The sequence below is a fragment of the Panulirus ornatus genome, chromosome 56 (assembly GCF_036320965.1).
Source record: "Panulirus ornatus isolate Po-2019 chromosome 56, ASM3632096v1, whole genome shotgun sequence".
Lineage (NCBI taxonomy): Eukaryota > Metazoa > Arthropoda > Malacostraca > Decapoda > Palinuridae > Panulirus > Panulirus ornatus.
The window spans coordinates 11,612,654-11,634,337 of record NC_092279.1 but is presented as its reverse complement, the minus strand read 5'-3'; the positions used below and the strand labels follow the sequence as shown (position 1 = coordinate 11,634,337).

Genomic DNA, 21,684 nt, shown 5'->3' with positions numbered 1-21,684 from the left:
ACAATATTTTCCTTTCTAGAATCAGAATATGAGAGTGCAGAGGAGTTGGAGGAGAATGAGAAAACTTTCATTCAAAAGGTGACATCTGGTACACCAGTGATCAACTCAACTGTACTCAGTGTCACTTGTTCAGCTAATTGTACACCAGATAGGTAAGTTGATTATTATGAATGGAAATGGAGAGCATCTTGTGGAGTTGTGCTGAAAAGGACTGGTGACTTGGAATACCTGGAATAAAAAGAGGGACATACACAATTATATGCATGCGAGTTGAAAAGATGATCAGCGGACATTATTAGAAAATAGAGAGTAGGTTACAGTGGTAATTGTATGTACATTTTAGCTATGTTGTGATAATGTCTGAGTGAAATATTAGCTGCACTTTGATAATTTCCTTGAAATCTTGCTTCAAGGTAATGTTTCAGGTTGTGGAAAATATGACAAATGTATTGTAAATTTTGGGTTTTTGTTTCTTATTACAGGTCAGATAATGTGTTTGAGAACTCTCTCTTAAACAGCTTTGAAAACATGAAGATTGCTGAAACTGATGAACCTGCATTAGAGGAAGATTTCCATGATGCTAATGATGTGATAGGAGACATTGTAAGATTTTCTCCTCATAGCAGAAAGGTACATGAAGAAAATATAAGTATGGCAACCAAAATAAATGATCAATCTACTGCATCATCCAAAGATGATAGTGAAATTCTTTCAGAAAGGAATAAATGTACATGCAGTGTACTGTGTGATAAGGACTGCTCACATTGTGCTCAGTCTGTAATTGTGGGGTTAGCTTGTGAGAAACCAATAAAGGAGCCAGGAGAAAAGAAAGAAGCTATGGTATGTACAGGAAAGGAAGAGACTGATGAACTAAAAGAAAATGTAAGTCCTCTGAATGAGCTAGATAATACTTGCTTTGATCCATTTACAGAGAAAACAAACTTTGTAATCTCGTCCAACAAAAAAGATGCTATCTTTATAACTGAGAGTGAGACTTCTAGTGAGATAATAGTGCCATTAGTAATTAATGAAGCAAAAGAAACTGTTTTACAGAAGGAAGGAACTGAACCAGAGAAAAAAGACAAGATTATGGAAAAGGGAGATTCTCTTTTGGAGAACAATGATGCTGTTGTGGAAAGTAAAAATTCTTTTGCTAAGGGGAATGGCAGTATTGTAGAGAGTGAAGTTGATGTTTTGAAAAAGGACACTAATTCAGAGAAGGAAGACACTGCTTCAGAGAGGGAGGACAGTGCTTTAGAAAAGGAAGTTACTGCTTCAGGGAAAGATGACCCTTCACAGGAGGAAAAGACTTCCTTGGAGATGGAAGACACTAGTCTGGAGAGGGAGACTTCTGTGAAAGGAGAGAAGACTTTTCTTGAGAAGGAAGAGGATCCTAAATTAAATGTCACCTCAGCCAAATCCTCTGTTTCACACTCCTTTGACAAACAAGATAAGTCTTACACTACACACTCAACATTTGAGGGAGAAATATGGGAGGACCCATCTTTGATGATACCCAAAAGTAATGATAGTAAAGGCAACTCCTTAGGGAAAGAATTGTTAAAAGAAATGAGGAAAGATTCGTTCCCACAACAAGGTATAGATGATTTTGGGTATATTTTGAATAATCCTCTTTCGTACTGCTTCACAACTGAGTCTGATGTAAACTTACAGGACAAAGTGGATGACATATATATTTCAGAATCTGTTATTGAGTCACCTGATGATAAATCATTCAAGAGCATGATCAGTTTAACTACTGTCATTGATGAGAGGACACACTGTCAGAAACCAGAGATAAATATAATGCCTAAGAAAGAAATTTCACCGGTATCATCAGAGAACGAAAGGCATGAAGAAACTTTGGAACATAATGTTCCACATCAAAAAGTCTGTCAGATGGCTTTATTAGAAAAGAAAGATGATCCAGATTTCAATCCACTATCCACTAAATCTTCCATTGTAAATTTTCCAGACAAAGAGAATTTTAAGAGTATAACTAAGGAAGAACCACAGTGTCAAACACCGAAGAGAGATGAAGTGCTCAAGAAGAAAGAAATGTCTCCACTGTCATCAAAGAAAAAAAGTGTCTGTGTACCTATGGAATATGAAATTCCCCATCTTCAGAAAGGTGATCAGATGGATTTTGTAGATAAGTTGAATGTTGCTGATTTCAGTGATTGTACTACATTTGCAGTTGTTAATCCTCTAGACAGAAGGGATTGTATAAAACAAGAGATGGGGATAGTGCATGAAAAGATAGAAACTTCATTATCATTAGAGGAAGTACCAGAACTGAAGGAAGATAATTCTTTTCAGAAAAGCTGTAAGATTAATTTCCCAAGCAAGTTGGATGATCCAAAATTTGATCCATTCTCTGCAAGGTCTTTTGTAAACTCTCCCATCAAAAAGGATTGTGCACTTACAAATGAAGAAGGGATGCCTAATAATTCTTTAGAGATGGAGGTGATCCTTGCTGGGAGAGAGACACCATCATTATCAGATGGAGAAGTAACAGAAATTGCAGGGAAAGAAATATTTTCTCTTAAAGGCTGTCAGATAGATTTCCAGGATAAGTTAGATGATCAGTATACTACAAAATCTAGTGCTACAAACTCTCCTGAGAAAAAGGAATTTTTATTTGTGAATGAAAAGGAAACACAGAGTCAGAAACCAAAATTAATTGTTACGCCTGAGAAGAGAGTAAACTTAGAGTTTGATTCCAAGAAAAGAGAAGATTCTTCACTGAAGGAAATGTCAACAGAATCTGTGATAGATGATTCCCCTCCCAAAAATTACAGTCATATGGATTTCTTGAGTAAGTTGGATGATTCCAACTTTGATCCTTTCAAAACAAAAGCTTCCGTTCAAAACTCTCCTGTCAGAAAGGAAAATGCAGTTAATACACAGGTGGAATCAAATGAGAAAACCATCCATGATGACCCCATGTCAGATGTAATACCAGGGAAAAAGTCTGTCAAGAAGTCAAAGAAAGTAAGAAAGCCAGTTGAAGAACGTCCAGTTTCTCAAGAAAACAGTGGAATAGACCCTAATTTTGATACATTCTCTACAAAAGCTGCTACAGAAAATTGTACTAACAAAAAAGAACCTTCAGATGTTGATAAGAAGAAGGAACAGAGTCGTAAGCCAAAGACAGTTTTAAAACCCAAAAAGAAACACGAGAAACAGGTAATGTGCAAGGAGAAAGAAACCCTGCCATTGCAAAAAGGAGTAATGGATACAGCAGTAAAACGTCTCCCTTCCCAAAAATGTCATCAAAATGATTGTCTGAGTAAATTGGGTGATCAGAACTGTGATCCATTTGCTACAAAATCTTTCGTTGGAAACTCACCGGAAAAAAAAAATTCATTTGTGAATGAAGAGGAAACATGGAGTCAGAAACCAAAGACGGGTGTACTACCTAGTAATAAACAAGACATGAAGGAAATATGCAAGGAAAAAGAAACACGAGTATCTTCACAAAGGGAAGTTGAAGAACCAGTATTGAAAGATAGTGCCCCTCTTGACAGATGCTATCAGATGAGTAATTTCGATGATCACATCTTTGATCCTTTCAAAACAAAAGCTACAGTTCAAAACTCTCCTATCAAAAAGGAAAATACATTTAACATACACATGGAAACTGAGGAGAAAACCAACTATGACAATTCTGAGTTAAAAGTAATGCCTGAGGATATGTGTGCGAGGAAAGCGGAAAAAATGGTAACAGAGTCGATTCAAAGTAATACTCCAGAGTTTCAAGAAACTATCAAAAGAGACTGCCTTAAAAAGGTAGATCAAAAGGTAATTTTGAGGTCAAATGAAATCAAGAGCATTTCGTCTGCAGTGAGCCCTTCTAAATGTGAACTGGAAGTGAAAACACTGGCAAGTACTAGATCAGATGAGAATGATGTTTTCAGTCCAGTACCTAAGAGTCGAGCAAGAAAGCAAGATAATCTTGGTGCCTTCAACTCTGAGGAAGAATTTACTAGTGCTACTGATTGTAAGTACAACTTATGAAGACTTTATTGGTTTATTTTTACTATGAATTTGTATTCTTTATAGTTAATTTCTGTTTCATTAGGAAAAAAAATGTTTTATTGATTTGGGCTTTGTTAATCTGGCCCATCATATATGTGTTATATATCTTGCAATGGAGTTGATTGATTAATACTTTTAAGATGTTAAAAAGAGATCGAGTTAGTATTTGAAGGACTGCTGAATGGCATAGATTAGATTACTGGGAGGCAAATGCTTTCTGTGTAGGACAAATTGGCATGCAGAGTGAAAGCCATGGCAATTGGTATCATGAAGAGAGAAAAACTTGTTGGAAGTGGAAAGGATTGCATTTTCTCAATAAAGGGAATGGCAAATATATTAATTGGTCAGATAGGCTGTTCAGTGTATGTATGGCTCAAGATGAGGTGCCTGAGTAGAAGAGCCTATTTGCAGTTTCCTTTTACAAAGGTAAGGGGGACAAAAATAATTGCTTGAAATATGAAGCTATATTCAGTTGAGAATTCTTGGTAAGATATATATGGGAATGTGGTTATTGAGAAGGTAGTGGTGTACACAGAGCAGGTGATTGGGAAGGAGCATATTTAGGAGGAATAGATAAGTTTGTGCAATATGGGTTTGCTTTGAAGAATATTTGTTAGAATTATTTACAGAAAGAGTAATCTGGATGATGGCATTTATGGATCTGGAGAAGGCACATGATTTAACAGAGCTACCTCACATAAGTAGAATGGATATGTGAAGTCATCACCCAGATAGATATTATGTGGTTATAAGTTACTTAAACATTTTGAGCAACATTTGACAGAAGAGTAAGGCATGAGGGTAAGTAGGAAGGGAGGAGGATAGGTAGTTCCCGTTGAATGTGGATAAGCATCAGAGATGTGATGTCGAAATAGCAATTCAGTTTGCCTGAGAAAATCTTGTTGAGGGAGTTATGTGCAAGAGCATCAGAGCAAGGGGCAAGTCTGAAGTGTGCTTATGGGTAGGAGGGGAAAGGAAGTGAATCAGTTGTTATTTGCATATGACATGGCTTTTATGGCATACTTCAATGAAAAAATAATTGTTGAGAGAGTTTGGGAATGTGTATGACAGAGGAAAGTTGTGAGTACATATGAACAAAAGTAAGGTGTTTAGGTGCACCAGGAGGGTGAGACAGGATGGTTTAAGTGTCATTTTAAATGAAGAGAAACAGGAAGAAGTAGGGTGCTCCAGGTGTGTGAAATGGTGGGGAGTAAAACCATGGTTGCTGAAATGGGTGATATGGTTGAAGTGGGGCTAAGGTCTTTGGTGCAAAAAGGAATTTGTGAAGGTAGTCACTGTCTGCAGAAGCAAAAATGGGTATGTTCAAAGGTACAGCAGTCACCGACTTCTATGGGTGTGCCTTGAGTCTTGAACTCCAAAGAAAGGAAGAAAGTTTATGGTGCTGGAAATTAAATGTTTGAGTACATTATTTGGCATGAAATGGGTTGATTATGTAGGGTGGTAGTAAGTGCACTCAGATTGACAAGGGTGACCAGAATGTACTGAAATAATTCAGGTATATGGAGAAACTGAAGACTGAAAGACAGGATGAAGTGGAGGAAGCAGAGAGGAGGGCGAGACCAAGGAGATGATTGATAAATGAATTACAGGAGACTTTGGCAGTATCAAGGCTCAACATTCAGGATAGAGAAAAAAATGCATTGGTTAGAAAGAAGCAGAGTGCTATGGACATCTGTGTTGGATGATGTGCTGTCATTGGGCTGAACCATGGCATGCCTTTTAAGTGGTCAGGATAAACCAAGGATTAGTCTGTGGGACTTGGCTGTGGATGGCTGCCTTTGGTTTTGATACATAAGCATGATAGATGGGATTTGTGCTGAGACCCTTGTTGTTCTTGATTTTACTCTGCTAAAGTAGGAAAGGCAACTAGGTATAGAATAGAAATAATCATGAGTGATATTGTTATTTACTGCATATGTATTGTAATATTGGCAGTCTGTGCTGATGAAAAGGGACATACTGAAGAGAGCTTTCAGCCTCTACTCTTGCATCCGAGTAAGTCTTTATCACTGGTAAATCATTTGTAAAGGATTTATTGGTGATGGTCTGGTTTAAGGTTATTCTTGTACTCTGTTTACTTTTAGTTTGTGTGTGTGATAATTCCATAGAGAAGTGGGTACGTTGATGTTTTAGTTTGCACTTGATCCTTCTTATGGTTACTTTATCAATGAGCCAGGAGGTATGGATTAGAAGAATTATTGACAGCACTTGAGAGCTTTAATCATTTACATTCATGGTTTTGTATGAAATGATCTTTAGAAATCATATTAAAGTGTAGAGCAGTTAAGACCATTTTTGGGAATGATCTGTGTTTACACCAATAAATACTCACATCCGTTTTATATATTGACATGAAAGATGAAGTTCAAAATATTTGCAATTTGATGATTAAGTCACATAATATTTCCCAGATATTCCCCAGAATGGTCTTGCTTGCCCCAGGAGTCTTACTTGGCTCACTCTAAAGTAACAATTTGCATATAAAGTTCACAAAAGTATAATGAGATATCATTCTTTTAATGTTGATATAGAAGTAGTAATATTTCATTGATAGAAATAAATCGTTTGGTTATTAGTAACTTGAACAAGGCATGCAAAAATTTATGACTTTATAAAAATTTAGGAAGACTAGTTTATTTTATAAGACATCATATGTTAATTTATATAGAAGACTTAACTTATTTTCACTTTGTACTATGATTAGAAGCAAGATGTAGTTCTAGAGGCTGAAAATTTTGTAAGCTCAAGTTTTGACTCCACTTGCCTTGTAAAGTTATGTTAGTCATACCTGTTAGATCACAGAATTCTAAAAGAAAAAATTGAGTTTTATGTAAGCTTTCTTTTAGGTTTCAGTCTTATATAATACATAAGTATTCTCCATGCATTACAAAAGAACTGATGAGCAGCTTCTTTCATTTTTGACATTCTTCTTCTACAGTAATGCATTTTTCATCCTAGATATTTTCTCATTTATAGATATTTTGATTATTTCTCCAGGGTCAGTTTGTCTTGTGTGCTTTAAGAGAAACTCTCTAAGATCCCTAGGGGTTAGAAACCTTTAAGCTCTTGCTTTTAGGTGAGGTAAATGCCTCTCACTTTCTTGCTAGCCACCTCTTCAATCCTTGTGGTCTATTGCTTGGGCCAGGTTTTGCACATCAGATCCTTGAATGCCTTCTCTTCTCCAGCTTTTCCACCCTACTATCTGTCTATCTATATCTCTGATGCCTGTTCCATCAGTTGACTCCCTTGAGGGTGTGGCCATGGCAATAGTGTGTCCATTACTAGTGAACTCGAGTGCCGCTTTTTAGCCTTTAGTGCCTCATCCTTAACAGGCTTCTGGCAGAGACCAACTCAGAACTTTTCCATGAAGTGTATTAACAATCATGCAGTTTGTCAAATACCTGTGTTCTCCACTTCCAGATATGGTTCCAGTAGGTAGCCTCTTGTTATTTTAGAATTTACACAATTCAGTTTATGTCTTTCTACTTTGTCTGTTACTGCTGGTAGGTTGAGGAAATGCTCTGTAAGGGTTATTTTTTTTATCATCGTTTACTATGTTTTTTTTCAAATGTAAAACAACGAAAGCTTTTTACAATGGTTTCTAATAGATTTGCATCCCTGGATCAGAATTTTCCTTTGTTTTACATTCTGAACATCAGAAGTGCAGTACAATACAGTACATGACATGAGTCATGCATACCCATGATGAAGTCTTGATCTAGGAGCCATCTCATCCAGTCTAGCTGTTCTTTCCTTTAGGACTGTTTGATGGTTTGGTTCCTTGATGGACCCAGGCTGGGGTTTAGAGAGAGACACAGAGTACAATGCATGTACTTACCTACCTGTTTGTACTCAGGATGATATTTTTCAAAATGCAGGAAAATCTTGGGTTAAGAATAACAGGCTATGTAAGTTTTGTCGGGTATTATGTACGATATGGAGAGCATTTGTCTTTGTGGACTGAATGCCAGAAACCCATGTGTGGCTAAGGTAGAAAGAAATTACAGCAACTTCAGCCATGGAGGGGTATTAGACTGTAAATGAAGTACTTGTTTGCTGTACAGTTATCTCTAGCCTGAATAGTCCATCTGGAGATGGAAGGAGGAAGGGAGACAAGAAAGAACTGATGAGAGCACTGGGAAGCAAGAGTGAAAATTTCTTCAACAAAAGGTTGTTTTTACAGTCGATAGTTACATTTGATAATCATACATATCAGAACGGTGATTGCTTTAACAAATTCATGATATTCATGGTATATGCATTCATACAGCATGCACAAACAGCTTAGAGTAATGTGATTGTTACCAGAAGACAGACAATGCAGTAGTTGTAGTAATTTTCTTCTGAAAATGGACAGTTGTAGATTCACATCCTCAGCAATATGATTTTAAGTAGATTTTCTGAGATTATGTATTCAGTAGTTATCTTGATTCTGTTATTGGTAATAACATCATAATTGGCAATTTTATATTACACTGCATTAATAGATTAAGTATGTAATCCAGATTTTACGAATGTATGAATTTAAAAGTATTTATAGCTTATGAAAAGTTTTGCTATTTTCCAGTCTTCAGCAACCCAGAGGATTTGGATGTGTTGGGTACTCATGGAACAGAGGGTGACAAGTTGAATCTAGTTCGAAATTCTCTCTATGTGAAATTTGATCCTTTGGTGTCGGGGCGACAGTCTCTTGCACCATATCTTGCTCAGGAACTTAAGGAGTGAGTAAAGCTATCTGTAAATTTTGGGTTTGCCATTAATGTTAGTGGTTAGTTTATTGTATAATTGTTGAATTTTCAGTAGTGGAAATAGCAGCCCTGTTTTAAAGTTGGACTATCATAGGATACAGACAGTAGGTCGTTTATGGAACTAGTTCCCAGCAACATGTTTAATTACATGTTCACTATATATTTTATAGCGAGTTAGCAAGTCTACCTCAGGAAATCAGGAATTCCTTCTCTTTTGGCAGTCTGCTGAGTTGAGATTAAGGGTTCCAGATCTGCAAGATAACTATCCATAAAAGCTGCAAATATACACTTGATCCACCTTGAGGTGAAATGAAGTTGGAATACAGTTAAAGTTATTTGGGAGATGGTTAGTCTTGTATGTATGTGTGTTCAAAGAGCTGTTCCAATCTGATATTGGTAGTCACAGTTTGGGCTTTAACGTATTCATATTTTTATCAAAACTTGCTTATTTCTTACTTATCTGTACTTCATATGTTTTATTACAAATCTGAATAATTGTTTTTCTTTTAAAAAAAATTGATATGGAATAATGTGGTGAAATCTCACTAGGTCAGAACTGGATCCAAGAAGGTGCAGCGGTCTTATCTCCTTCAGCCCTTCACCTGTTAAGGTTAGAAGTCTTTGTTTTATTTACTTTCAACACAAGTAGATGTATAATGGAACTGGGTTGTAAGGGCTATCATTTTCTGTACAGCTTTTACTAGACTCTGCCTGCTTGAGGTTACTATACAAGTGAATGTCATTTTTGGCGAAGCTGTATTATCAGAAGTACGTACAGTCTTGTCAAAGAACTTCTCACTCCAAAGGAGTCTACATTTCCTTTTAGTGGAAGCATCACTGCCATGGGCTACAGAAACCTTTAGAAAGATTGTGAGTAGCACCATGACTCTTTCATAGAAATTGGTCCTGGGTGATTGTGGAAAAAAAATTGAATGAATGATTTATATATTATGATTTTCAAGTAATGAATCAGGATTTCACTGGATATTGGTATTCAGCATTAGGCTGTCATATTCATGTCATAAAATAGATCATGGGAATCATGATGGACAGTATGGTAAGTGCCTTGAGGATTTCTCAAGGTTGACTGCATTCATTTTTCCTTGTATCATCTTCCAAATGGTTCCCTTGCTAATCTAAATGTCACATTTAGTTCATCCTCTTTTTCCAAGTATTTTTTACAGATTTGTCAAAACAAGCATCTGTTACACACAAGCTTTGCCTTATGAAGCCACAATGATCCTTCCACTCTGATATTCTGTGCTTGCCACAACCCTGTCAAACACCATTCTTTCTCGCATCTTATCAGGAATACTCAAAAGACTTTTGGGATTCAGGCACTTCCTTTTGTCCTCCTATCCTTTATATAAGGGAACTAGATCATTTCTGCCACTTCTCAGGCATTTAATCCTGGCCATACAGAAGTTGACTAGCCTGACTAATCAGTGAACAATTATCTCCTCATTTGATGAGAAACAAAGCTGCAGTCCCATCCACTTCAGCCAGCTTGCCACAATTCATCTTAACTTCATCTATGCAAGATTTTTACTACAATCTTTTCACCAAACCACTTCATCCCAAACACACATCAACCATCCTTGTACTTCAGTCATCTCTCTTTTTTTTGTTTTTGTTTTTGCCTCTCTGTCTGGTATCAATTCCGTGTGTGCTCCCATTTGTTCTTTTTGCTTTCTTTATGGTGTTCAGCTCCTTTCAAAACCTTTCTTATTCACCTCTTATTCACCAGTACTCTCTCTCTCCATCTCTTGTTTTCCTTCTTCAGCTCCATAACCTTCTCATGATCTGTTTCTATCTTGTATAGCTTTCAATCTCTTGCACTTCTTCCTTGCAGATTCCTTCTTTACAGTCTAATTAACTCATCCAACCACTCACTTCTGGTTCTCATTTGCCCATCTTACATCTTCACCAACACATGTAACCACTGCTTTCTTAAATACCTTACACTTTTTCCACTCCCCTTGTTTCAGATACTTTCACGCGATGAATCTCTTGGTGTCTCTGCTTACAGGCCTCTTTTCCAAGCACAGTCACCCCACTTCCTTCATAAACATTTCCCTTCTTATTCTTGAAACTTTACATGCTCATACTCACCTCCTCCTAGAAATAATCAGACATTCCACCTGCTTTCCTTCTTAGAACATTCATGAACAACAACCTTTCTGTTTTCCATTTGTCAGTTACTACATAATCCCGTAATAATCATTATCCTCCAGCTCCTTTCACCCATACACTTATTTATGCTTTTTTTTTTTTGCCAGTCCTTTTTCATCACTTCAGCAAGCTTTATCCCATTTTCATTTACACCAGTTACCCTATGACCCACTGTTGCTCCCTAAACTTCCACATCACTCTCTCTTATTTTTAGTTCCCCATACAGAATGAAATCTTTTCCATCAAAATTGCAAAGGTCCTCACTTTCTCCATATAAGGATCCTATTTTTCTTAACACCTCTCACAACTTAGTGCATAACTTCCAACAGTCAGCCATCTTTTGTTGTGCATAAATTCTAACAGTTGGCCATCTTACATAGTCTACTTTCATTCTTATCCACATCAGTCTTAAACTTACTTCTTCACACTACAACACAGTCCCACATCTCCTTCATCAGAGGTACCACCTTCTCTTTTTTTTTCTTTTTTAGCCGAGACAGCATGGGTAACCGAGGCCTTTTCAGGGCCATCTCATTAATGCTATGTACCCCATTTTATCAACCAACTCCCAGGAGTTGAACAGCTGGGTTGACTGGACCAACTGCTGCATCCAGGATTTGAACCGATGTGCTTGACCTTGGGTGGCCTGTGAATGTGTCATTGTCACGAATGCTAATCGCAACACCACAGGGGTCTTGTCCATGCATTAACCCCAGATTTGATCCTTTCCTACATTACCAAAGTTGTTGTATTCCCTTCTCTTTTAGATGAATCTTACTTAGAGCCAGATTATCCAAGTTCCTCTCAGCAAACATAGCTCTTATCTCTACCTCTTTTTCATCTCAGTTATGTTCATGCACTTTCAAACATGCAAAGGGGAGGGTTTCCAACCCCATACTTCTACTCGTATAAAACATGTGTAAACTTATATATTAGGAAGATACAAGTCCACTGATTGTTATTTAGTCACATCATTAAATGTTCCTTTGGCAATATTGATATCTGTACTCTGGAAATGCTGTAATACTGAAAGTGCTCAACCCCAGGGTTTCCAGATTTGAGATGATAGTGTAATAGTATGAAAATCAATGTTCATCTTTCACACACTGGACATACATTGAGTTTGTGTATGATTGACTTGAAAGGCTGCATATACTTGATCAGTCCTAAGTTGATATGAATGAAGTGACATGAAAGTTTGTGTTGAAACTTTTAACACAGTGAAAATATCTCATTTTATCAACTTTGTTTTGTGCTAATCCTTTTTAACAGTGTTTCTTAGAAAGTAATTGGAGTACTGCCATTCCTACACAGCGCCAGAAAGTTTTTGATACCACTGGGACCCCAGTGAGGGCATTGCTCAGCACTCGAGAAGATGAGACAATTCTCTTGGACGCTACTGATCTTGACAACACAGCAGTTACAGATGGTGGTAATATTACACTTGTGTCATCTAGTCAAACCCTCAACAATACTGTCATCTGTAGCAGTGCTGCCGATAGTGCCAATGAAACTATTATTCATCAACCAGTAAGTAAACTGCATTTAATTATTATATGTATTTATATTATTATACTTAATCACTGTTTTCTGCATCAGGAAACAGATGAAGAATGGCCCATCCACTCATACACATATATATATATATATATATTATTATTATTATTATTATACTTTGTCGCTGTCTCCCGCGTTTGCGAGGTAGCGCAAGGAAACAGACGAAAGAAATGGCCCAACCCCCCCCATACACATGTATATACATACGTCCACACACGCAAATATACATACCTACACAGCTTTCCATGGTTTACCCCAGACGCTTCACATGCCTTGATTCAATCCACTGACAGCACGTCAACCCCAGTATACCACATCGCTCCAATTCACTCTATTCCTTGCCCTCCTTTCACCCTCCTGCATGTTCAGGCCCCGATCACACAAAATCTTTTTCACTCCATCTTTCCACCTCCAATTTGGCCTCCCTCTTCTCCTGGTTCCCTCCACCTCCGACACATATATCCTCTTGGTCAATCTTTCCTCACTCATTCTCTCCATGTCCCCAAACCACTTCAAAACACCCTCTTCTGCTCTCTCAACCACGCTCTTTTTATTTCCACACATCTCTCTTACCCTTACGTTACTCACTTGATCAAACCACCTCACACCACACATTGTCCTCAAACATCTCATTTCCAGCACATCCATCCTCCTGCGCACAACTCTATCCATAGCCCACGCCTCGCAACCATACAACATTGTTGGAACCACTATTCCTTCAAACATACCCATTTTTGCTTTCCGAGATAATGTTCTCGACTTCCACACATTCTTCAAGGCCCCCAGAATTTTCGCCCCCTCCCCCACCCTATGATCCACTTCCGCATTTACCTCCCTAATAACCCCATCCATAAACAAATTAAACAACCATGGAGACATCACACACCCCTGCCGCAAACCTACATTCACTGAGAACCAATCACTTTCCTCTCTTCCTACACGTACACATGCCTTACATCCTCGATAAAAACTTTTCACTGCTTCTAACAACTTTCCTCCCACACCATATATTCTTAATACCTTCCACAGAGCATCTCTATCAACTCTATCATATGTCTTCTCCAGATCCATATATATATATATATATATATATATATATATATATATATATATATATATATATATATATATATATATATATTAACTTTCCTTGTATTAACTTTCTAAAATGGGAAACAGAAGAAGGAGTCACGCGGGGAGTGCTCATCCTCCTCGAAGGCTCAGAGTGGGGTGCCTAAATGTGTGTGGATGTAACCAAGATGTGAAAAAAGGAGAGATAGGTAGTATGTTTGAGGAAAGGAACCTGGATGTTTTGGCTCTGAGTGAAACGAAGCTCAAGGGTAAAGGGGAAGAGTGGTTTGGGAATGTCTGGGGAGTAAAGTCAGGGGTTAGTGAGAGGACAAGAGCAAGGGAAGGAGTAGCAATACTCCTGAAACAGGAGTTGTGGGAGTATGTGATAGAATGTAAGAAAGTAAATTCTCGATTAATATGGGTAAAACTGAAAGTTGATGGAGAGAGGTGGGTGATTATTGGTGCATATGCACCTGGGCATGAGAAGAAAGATCATGAGAGGCAAGTGTTTTGGGAGCAGCTGAGTGTGTTAGTGGTTTTGATGCACGAGACCGGGTTATAGTGATGGGTGATTTGAATGCAAAGGTGAGTAATGTGGCAGTTGAGGGAATAATTGGTATACATGGGGTGTTCAGTGTTGTAAATGGAAATGGTGAAGAGCTTGTAGATTTATGTGCTGAAAAAGGACTGATGATTGGGAATACCTGGTTTAAAAAGCGAGATATACATAAGTATACTTATGTAAGTAGGAGAGATGGCCAGAGAGCGTTATTGGATTACGTGTTAATTGACAGGCGTGCGAAAGAGAGACTTTTGGATGTTAATGTGCTGAGAGGTGCAACTCGAGGGATGTCTGATCATTATCTTGTGGAGGCTAAGGTGAAGATTTGTATAGGTTTTCAGAAAAGAAGAGTGAATGTTGGGGTGAAGAGGGTGGTGAGAGTAAGTGAGCTTGGGAAGGAGACCTGTGTGAGGAAGTACCAGGAGAGACTGAGTACAGAATGGAAAAAGGTGAGAACAATGGAAGTAAGGGGAGTGGGGGAGGAATGGGATGTATTTAGGGAATCAGTGATGGATTGCGCAAAAGATGCTTGTGGCATGAGTGGGAGGTGGGTTGATTAGAAAGGGTAGTGAGTGGTGGGATGAAGAAGTAAGAGTATAAGTGAAAGAGAAGAGAGAGGCATTTGGACGATTTTTGCAGGGAAAAAATGCAATTGAGTGGGAGATGTATAAAAGAAAGAGACAGGAGGTCAAGAGAAAGGTGCAAGAGGTGAAAAAAAGGGCAAATGAGAGTTGGGGTGAGAGAGTATCATTAAATTCTAGAGAGAATAAAAAGATGTTCTGGAAGGAGGTAAATAAAGTGTGTAAGACAAGGGAGCAAATGGGAACTTCAGTGAAGGGCGCAAATGGGGAGGTGATAACAAGTAGTGGTGATGTGAGAAGGAGATGGAGTGAGTATTTTGAAGGTTTGTTGAATGTGTTTGATGATAGAGTGGCAGATATAGGGTGTTTTGGTCGAGGTGGTGTGCAAAGTGAGAGGGTTAGGGAAAATGATTTGGTAAACAGAGAAGAGGTAGTGAAAGCTTTGTGGAAGATGAAAGCCGGCAAGGCAGCAGCTTTGGATGGTATTGCAGTGGAATTTATCAAAAAAGGGGGTGACTGTATTGTGGACTGGTTGGTAAGGTTATTTAATGTATGTATGACTCATGGTGAGGTGCCTGAGGATTGGCGGAATGCGTGCATAGTGCCATTGTACAAAGGCAAAGGGGATAAGAGTGAGTGCTCAAATTACAGAGGTATAAGTTTGTTGAGTATTCCTGGTAAATTATATGGGAGGGTATTGATTGAGAGGGTGAAGGCATGTACAGAGCATCAGATCGGGGAAGAGCAGTGTGGTTTCAGAAGTGGTAGAGGATGTGTGGATCAGGTGTTTGCTTTGAAGAATGTATGTGAGAAATACTTAGAAAAGCAAATGGATTTGTATGTAGCATTTATGGATCTGGAGAAGGCATATGATAGAGTTGATAGAGATGCTCTGTGGAAGGTATTAAGAATATATGGTGTGGGAGGAAAGTTGTTAGAAGCAGTGAAAAGTTTTTATCTAGGATGTAAGGCATGTGTACGTGTAGGAAGAGAGGAAAGTGATTGGTTCTCAGTGAATGTAGGTTTGCGGCAGGGGTGTGTGATGTCTCCATGGTTGTTTAATTTGTTTATGGATGGGGTTGTTAGGGAGGTAAATGCAAGAGTTTTGGAAAGAGGGGCAAGTATGAAGTCTGTTGGGGATGAGAGAGCTTGGGAAGTGAGTCAGTTGTTGTTCGCTGATGATACAGCGCTGGTGGCTGATTCATGTGAGAAACTGCAGAAGCTGGTGACTGAGTTTGGTAAAGTGTGTGGAAGAAGAAAGTTAAGAGTAAATGTGAATAAGAGCAAGGTTATTAGGTACAGTAGGGTTGGGGGTCAAGTCAATTGGGAGGTGAGTTTGAATGGAGAAAAACTGGAGGAAGTGAAGTGTTTTAGATATCTGGGAGTGGATCTGGCAGCGGATGGAACCATGGAAGCGGAAGTGGATCATAGGGTGGGGGAGGGGGCGAAAATTCTGGGGGCCTTGAAGAATGTGTGGAAGTCGAGAACATTATCTCGGAAAGCAAAAATGGGTATGTTTGAAGGAATAGTGGTTCCAACAATGTTGTATGGTTGCGAGGCGTGGGCTATGGATAGAGTTGTGCGCAGGAGGATGGATGTGCTGGAAATGAGATGTTTGAGGACAATGTGTGGTGTGAGGTGGTTTGATCGAGTGAGTAACGTAAGGGTAAGAGAGATGTGTGGAAATAAAAAGAGCGTGGTTGAGAGAGCAGAAGAGGGTGTTTTGAAGTGGTTTGGGCACATGGAGAGGATAAGTGAGGAAAGATTGACCAAGAGGATATATGTGTCGGAGGTGGAGGGAACGAGGAGAAGAGGGAGACCAAATTGGAGGTGGAAAGATGGAGTGAAAAAGATTTTGTGTGATCGGGGCCTGAACATGCAGGAGGGTGAAAGGAGGGCAAGGAATAGAGTGAATTGGAGCGATGTGGTATACCGGGGTTGACGTGCTGTCAGTGGATTGAATCAAGGCATGTGAAGCATCTGGGGTAAGCCATGGAAAGCTGTGTAGGTATGTATATTTGCGTGTGTGGACGTATGTATATGCATGTGTATGGGGGGGGTTGGGCCATTTCTTTTGTCTGTTTCCTTGCGCTACCTCGCAAACGCGGGAGACAGCAACAAAGTATAATAAATAAATGAATAAATATATATATATATATATATATATATATATATATATATATATATATATATATACACATAAACGTTCATACATGCACATATATACCCTGCCCCACAGAAAACAGCATTGCTACCCCATGCTTCAGTGAGATAGCGCCAGGGAAACTGACAAAAAAGGCACATTCGTTTACACTCAGTCTCTAGCTGTCATGTTTAGTGCACTCAAACCACAGCTCCCTATCCACATCCAGGCCCCACAGACCTTTCCATGGTTTACCCTAAATGTTTTACATGCTCTGGTTTAGTCCATTGACAGCATATCGACCCCTGTGTACCACATCGTTCCAATTCACTCTATTCCTTGCACGCCTCTCACCCTCCTGTCCGTTCAGGCCCTGATCACTCAAAATCTTTATCACTCCATCCTTCCACCTCCAGTTTGTTTGATATATTTTTTACAGTGTCCACAAAAAAAACCTTGTCAACTTCCCCATACATTTTCAAAGGCAGTATCACTAACATTTCAGTACTTTGTCATCCCTTCTTTGGCATTGATTACCATCTGCAGATGTCTGGGCATGGAATGGGCAAGGTTCCTGAAGTATTCTAGGTCCATACTTTAGGTACATAGGATCTTAATCTGAATGAGGTGAGACACTGATGCAGTGTTGCTGGAAGTAGCCACCTGATTGTGCATTCTGAGGTGTGCCTTGAAATCTCCTGTACCCATGTTTCCTTGCTCCCAGGCAAGAATTTGTGCTTCCTCCTCCTTAGAAAGGTAAGTGCCACTATCTTGAAGTATAAGTGTAAGAAAAATAGCCCCCAGAAGCAAAATTTCCAGTATGAAGTGCCAGCCAGGAAGAATAAAGAGCATCCTTCCCTCAAAGTAGCTTGAGGCACACTGAGGTGAGTTGCTGGTGCTCACACCATGACAGGTGCAAGTCTCGTTGACAGCATTTACAATGATTTCACCCTGAGAGTTTCATATGCTTGAACCCACAAAAACATTAGCTGTGTTTTGACCTTGAAAATGAATTAGGGCTGACAGTGTTTCTTGTGGATGCTTTACTGTACCTCACCTTACTTTCCTGCCCCATGTGGTTCCTTTTTTGGTGCTCCCATGGTATTCAAGAAATCAGTGAGGTCCACTTGGTAGGACCATGGTCGTGGAGTGTGGTGATGTGTTGGGTGAGTACAGGGTAATTTAGGAATAAGTGTTCAGTGTGGCACTTGCATTTGGGCACGACAAGTCTTTTGATGATTTGAAGAGGTATTTATGTTGAAGAGATAGATGTTTGGAATGTAGCTATGAATATGTGTCATTGGAACATATCTTTGGATGGTTATATTTTTGATGGGGGTAGTGTTTGATGTTAAGGTAGGAGGACACTTGTTTAAAGCATGTTTAGGGGAGTTGGTAATGATTTCAGTGTGTGTATGTTATGCCATTGTGTGTCTCAGAGTTGGATGTGTCTTTGAGTAAAGGCTGGTTAGATGTAAGGAAGGGGATTTATTTTTTCTACATGGGGCTGGTTATGGAGGGGTTTAGATGTGAATCATCTGGTGCTGTTGTGAAGAGCTGAATGCTTGGTATAGTAACCCTTAGAGTCTGGCTACATTTTTGTATACATTTGTGTAAAGTGGCTTATAATAGGAATGATAAAGTATCAAGGAATAAACCAATGCATATATAAGTAGATAAAACTGGATGAAAAACTAAGGTAAGAGGTATTACTTATGCAATACTGCATCATAGCTGGCTGTGGGAGGAGGGGAGGAGTAGCACAGGAGGACCTGGTGTGGGCAGCTTATCAGGCACACCTGGGATGAGGCTAGGGGACTGCAATCACTTGTTTCACACTAGTTTTATCATTTATACATTTATTTACAACTGCTATGTACATCTATTTACAACTGTTTGATCATTACTTATTTACTAGTTCTTGAGTGTGTGATAGTCCTGGAAGGAGGGCACACACATACCAGCATTAAAGCAAAGTAGCCCAATGTTATGTAACATTGCCTGGCTTCTACCACACGAACATTAGGCGACATTGCCCACTGCAGTGGGGTTAAGGTAGAACTGTACTGGAAGGACCTTCTTCTCATTATGCAAGCATTGAATATTTGTTGTTAGGCATTGATGATTTGTTCCAAGTGTTCTTTTTTGTGGTTTCCAGCATTTGTTTATTTGCTCTTGATGGTGTATGACCTGATAGGTGAAATGTACCCAAGGGTTGAGAAGATTTATTGTGTTTAGATGATACTAAGGGTTTCTTTTTGTTGTTCAAATTTGGTACCAGTAAGTTTTCTATGAGTGTTTAGGTTGTTTATGGCCTTTATGTTGATGTGTGATGTAGGGAGTGAATGTCATATGTTTTGTTTGTGTTGCCTAATATGGCTAGAGTTTTGTTGAGTGGAAATGATTGACCATTAAGGGTGACATGAGGGTATAGGGTGGATTTGTGTCTTTCAGGGGTTAAGGTGATGGTATACTTAAGTGGTGATACTTTGTTTTGGGTCAGCCAGTGTTATATCTGTATAGTGTACTGTTTCATGTTTGTTGGTGCTTAGGTAATGCCACAGGATTCTGTGATGTGATAGTGAGGTCTTCTGCACATGAAAGGACTCTCATAAATTTGGCTGCAAGAGGAGATGGTAGGCCATAGAAGTTGAAAGTAGTGAGGGTTGAAAAGAGTACTATTCTTTAGGGAACTTGATTGTAGAGCTTTAGAGTTGTGGGGGTGAACATCTTGTTAATGGCTTGGTGGCCAGTTGTTAAGCTGGCCGATCAGTTTTTGTCATTGTTGTGGAGGATCGCGTAAGATATCATTTATGTAAAAATATTTTGTTCATTTACATTAATATTTTGCAGGAGGTGGAGCTTGTGGTTGATTGAAGCCTTTGTGGATTTTTTCTACAAAGTCTGTGTGCATTATGATACCTGCCTACCTGTGAATACCTATGACAAGATTTTGCCATTAAAGAATATGGCATAAGGAAGGGATTTTATAGTTTATTACAGATACAAAAATAATATATCAGCTGGACCACCCAGAACACCTGAAGTAACATTGCTTAGTTGGAATTTCATCAAACCAAGGGTATCAACTCACACCCCCCCCCCCCCCCCTTTCTCTCTCTCTCTCTCTCTCTCTCTCTCTCTCTCTCTCTCTCTCTCTCTCTCTCTCTCTCTCTAGGAGCAATACTTGGTGTGTTAGACCATCGGACTGAAATATACGAAGCTGATATTGCAAGATTTCTTGTTTCCTATCTTACAAATTTGCAAGATGTAGTAAGGATTTGCATGTGTGAACCTAAATAGAACAGCTCCAAAGCTGACAAGTTGCACCTAGCAAATGGAAATATATGCAGTAAAAACTTTGCTATGTGTAGTGTTCAAAGGCATTGAGGTACCCATACTAAAGGATATAAATGAAATGTCATTCAAAACTAGATATTCGTGATTAGTGATACATGTGCTGATTAAAATTTTGCTTCTTTTCAGGTGGTTAGTGGAGAAAAAATGGTGACTGAACGTGAAATGAATGAAAAGCTGAAAAACATGGAGTTGATCATGCAGGTATGATGCTGTAGGCCATTTAATTTTTTGCGTGATCATGCCAAAGCCACATCAGCCTGATATTTTCAGTAAACTTACATTCGGTCGGAGACATCCTTGTATGCCAATGAACTGTCTGCAACTTTCCCTGTATTTCCTCAAGATTATTGAGATTTGAATTAATATTTAGCATTTCCTTTTGATATTGACTTTTATGTTGATTTTTTTTGCAATTTGAAAAATGCCATTACCCATGTATCTCTAATGTTTTGTATGAGATGACAAATGAACAGAAGAGGTTAGAAACCCTCTTTTTATATCAGTTACTGAAAACAGGATGAGAGCAAGGATTGTGTTTTGCAGACTTCAGCTGATGTCGGAATGTTTGGAGTAGTAAATAGGATGAAAATAAGGATTGACAACTGCCGTGTTTGATGAGAAATTTTTAGATGTTATGGCTCTTCACAAAATCAAGTTGAAGGGTAAGGGGATAGGGTGGTTCTAGAGTGGTCTTAGTGAGAGGAGAAGAGCTTAAAGAAAGCATTCCTTTTTTTGATGAGAAATGGGGGGTGGGACTGTGAAAGTAGACAATTAGAGGTTGGTCTTTGTTAGTGTTTATGCTTTAGGTTTTTAGCGAAGAAAGAAATGCATTCTAGATGGGGCTAAGTGACTGTTTTTTGCAGTTTTGATGCATAGGATCAAACATTGGTGCTTGGGTATCTGAAAGTTAGGGAGGGTATCAATGGTGGCTTTGCATCTTTGGAGTACATAGAAGTGTGGAAAACTTGAGTGTTATGATAAAAGAGGAATGGGAATTGGGAATACAAGGTGCATTCATAAGTGTACATGGGTAAGTGATGTTAAGGTTCAGTGGGAGGTAATGGATTATATGGTAATTAACAGGGGTTGATAGCAGTAGGTTTAGGAAAGTGAATGTGCTGAGAGGTGCAGCAAGTAGAATGCACTTCTTTTTCACTTCATGCTTTGGTGAGGCAGTTGCTCTAATTTTTTTGCACAGTGGATGCCAGGTTTCAGAATCTTGAAAAAAATCATGTTTCTTTGTATGATTATCTAGAATGTAATTTCTGCATATACATAATGATATTCTGTTTCCCATTTTAGAAAGTTAAAAAATACAAGGAGGGGAGGATTTCTGGCCCCCCCGCTCCCGTCCCCTCTAGTCGCCTTCTACGACACGCGAGGAATGCGTGGGAAGTATTCTTTCACCCCTATCCCCAGGGATAATAT

At 38.8% G+C, this 21,684-nt stretch overlaps 1 protein-coding gene across 4 annotated transcripts in view; it reads left to right on the top strand.

The window, feature by feature from the left end:
* Positions 1-21,684, top strand: part of LOC139765885 (uncharacterized) — a 36,118-nt gene that overhangs the window by 8,288 nt on the left and 6,146 nt on the right. For 3 of the 4 annotated variants that reach the window (XM_071693769.1, XM_071693771.1, XM_071693772.1), the window contains exons 5-11: positions 20-152; positions 483-4,003; positions 5,998-6,057; positions 8,630-8,783; positions 9,360-9,420; positions 12,297-12,512; positions 20,383-20,457. In XM_071693769.1, the coding sequence (XP_071549870.1) occupies positions 20-152; positions 483-4,003; positions 5,998-6,057; positions 8,630-8,783; positions 9,360-9,420; positions 12,297-12,512; positions 20,383-20,457 (4,220 nt within the window). The remainder of the gene's footprint in view (positions 1-19; positions 153-482; positions 4,004-5,997; positions 6,058-8,629; positions 8,784-9,359; positions 9,421-12,296; positions 12,513-20,382; positions 20,458-21,684) is intronic. The other variant, XM_071693770.1, reaches the window with a different exon arrangement.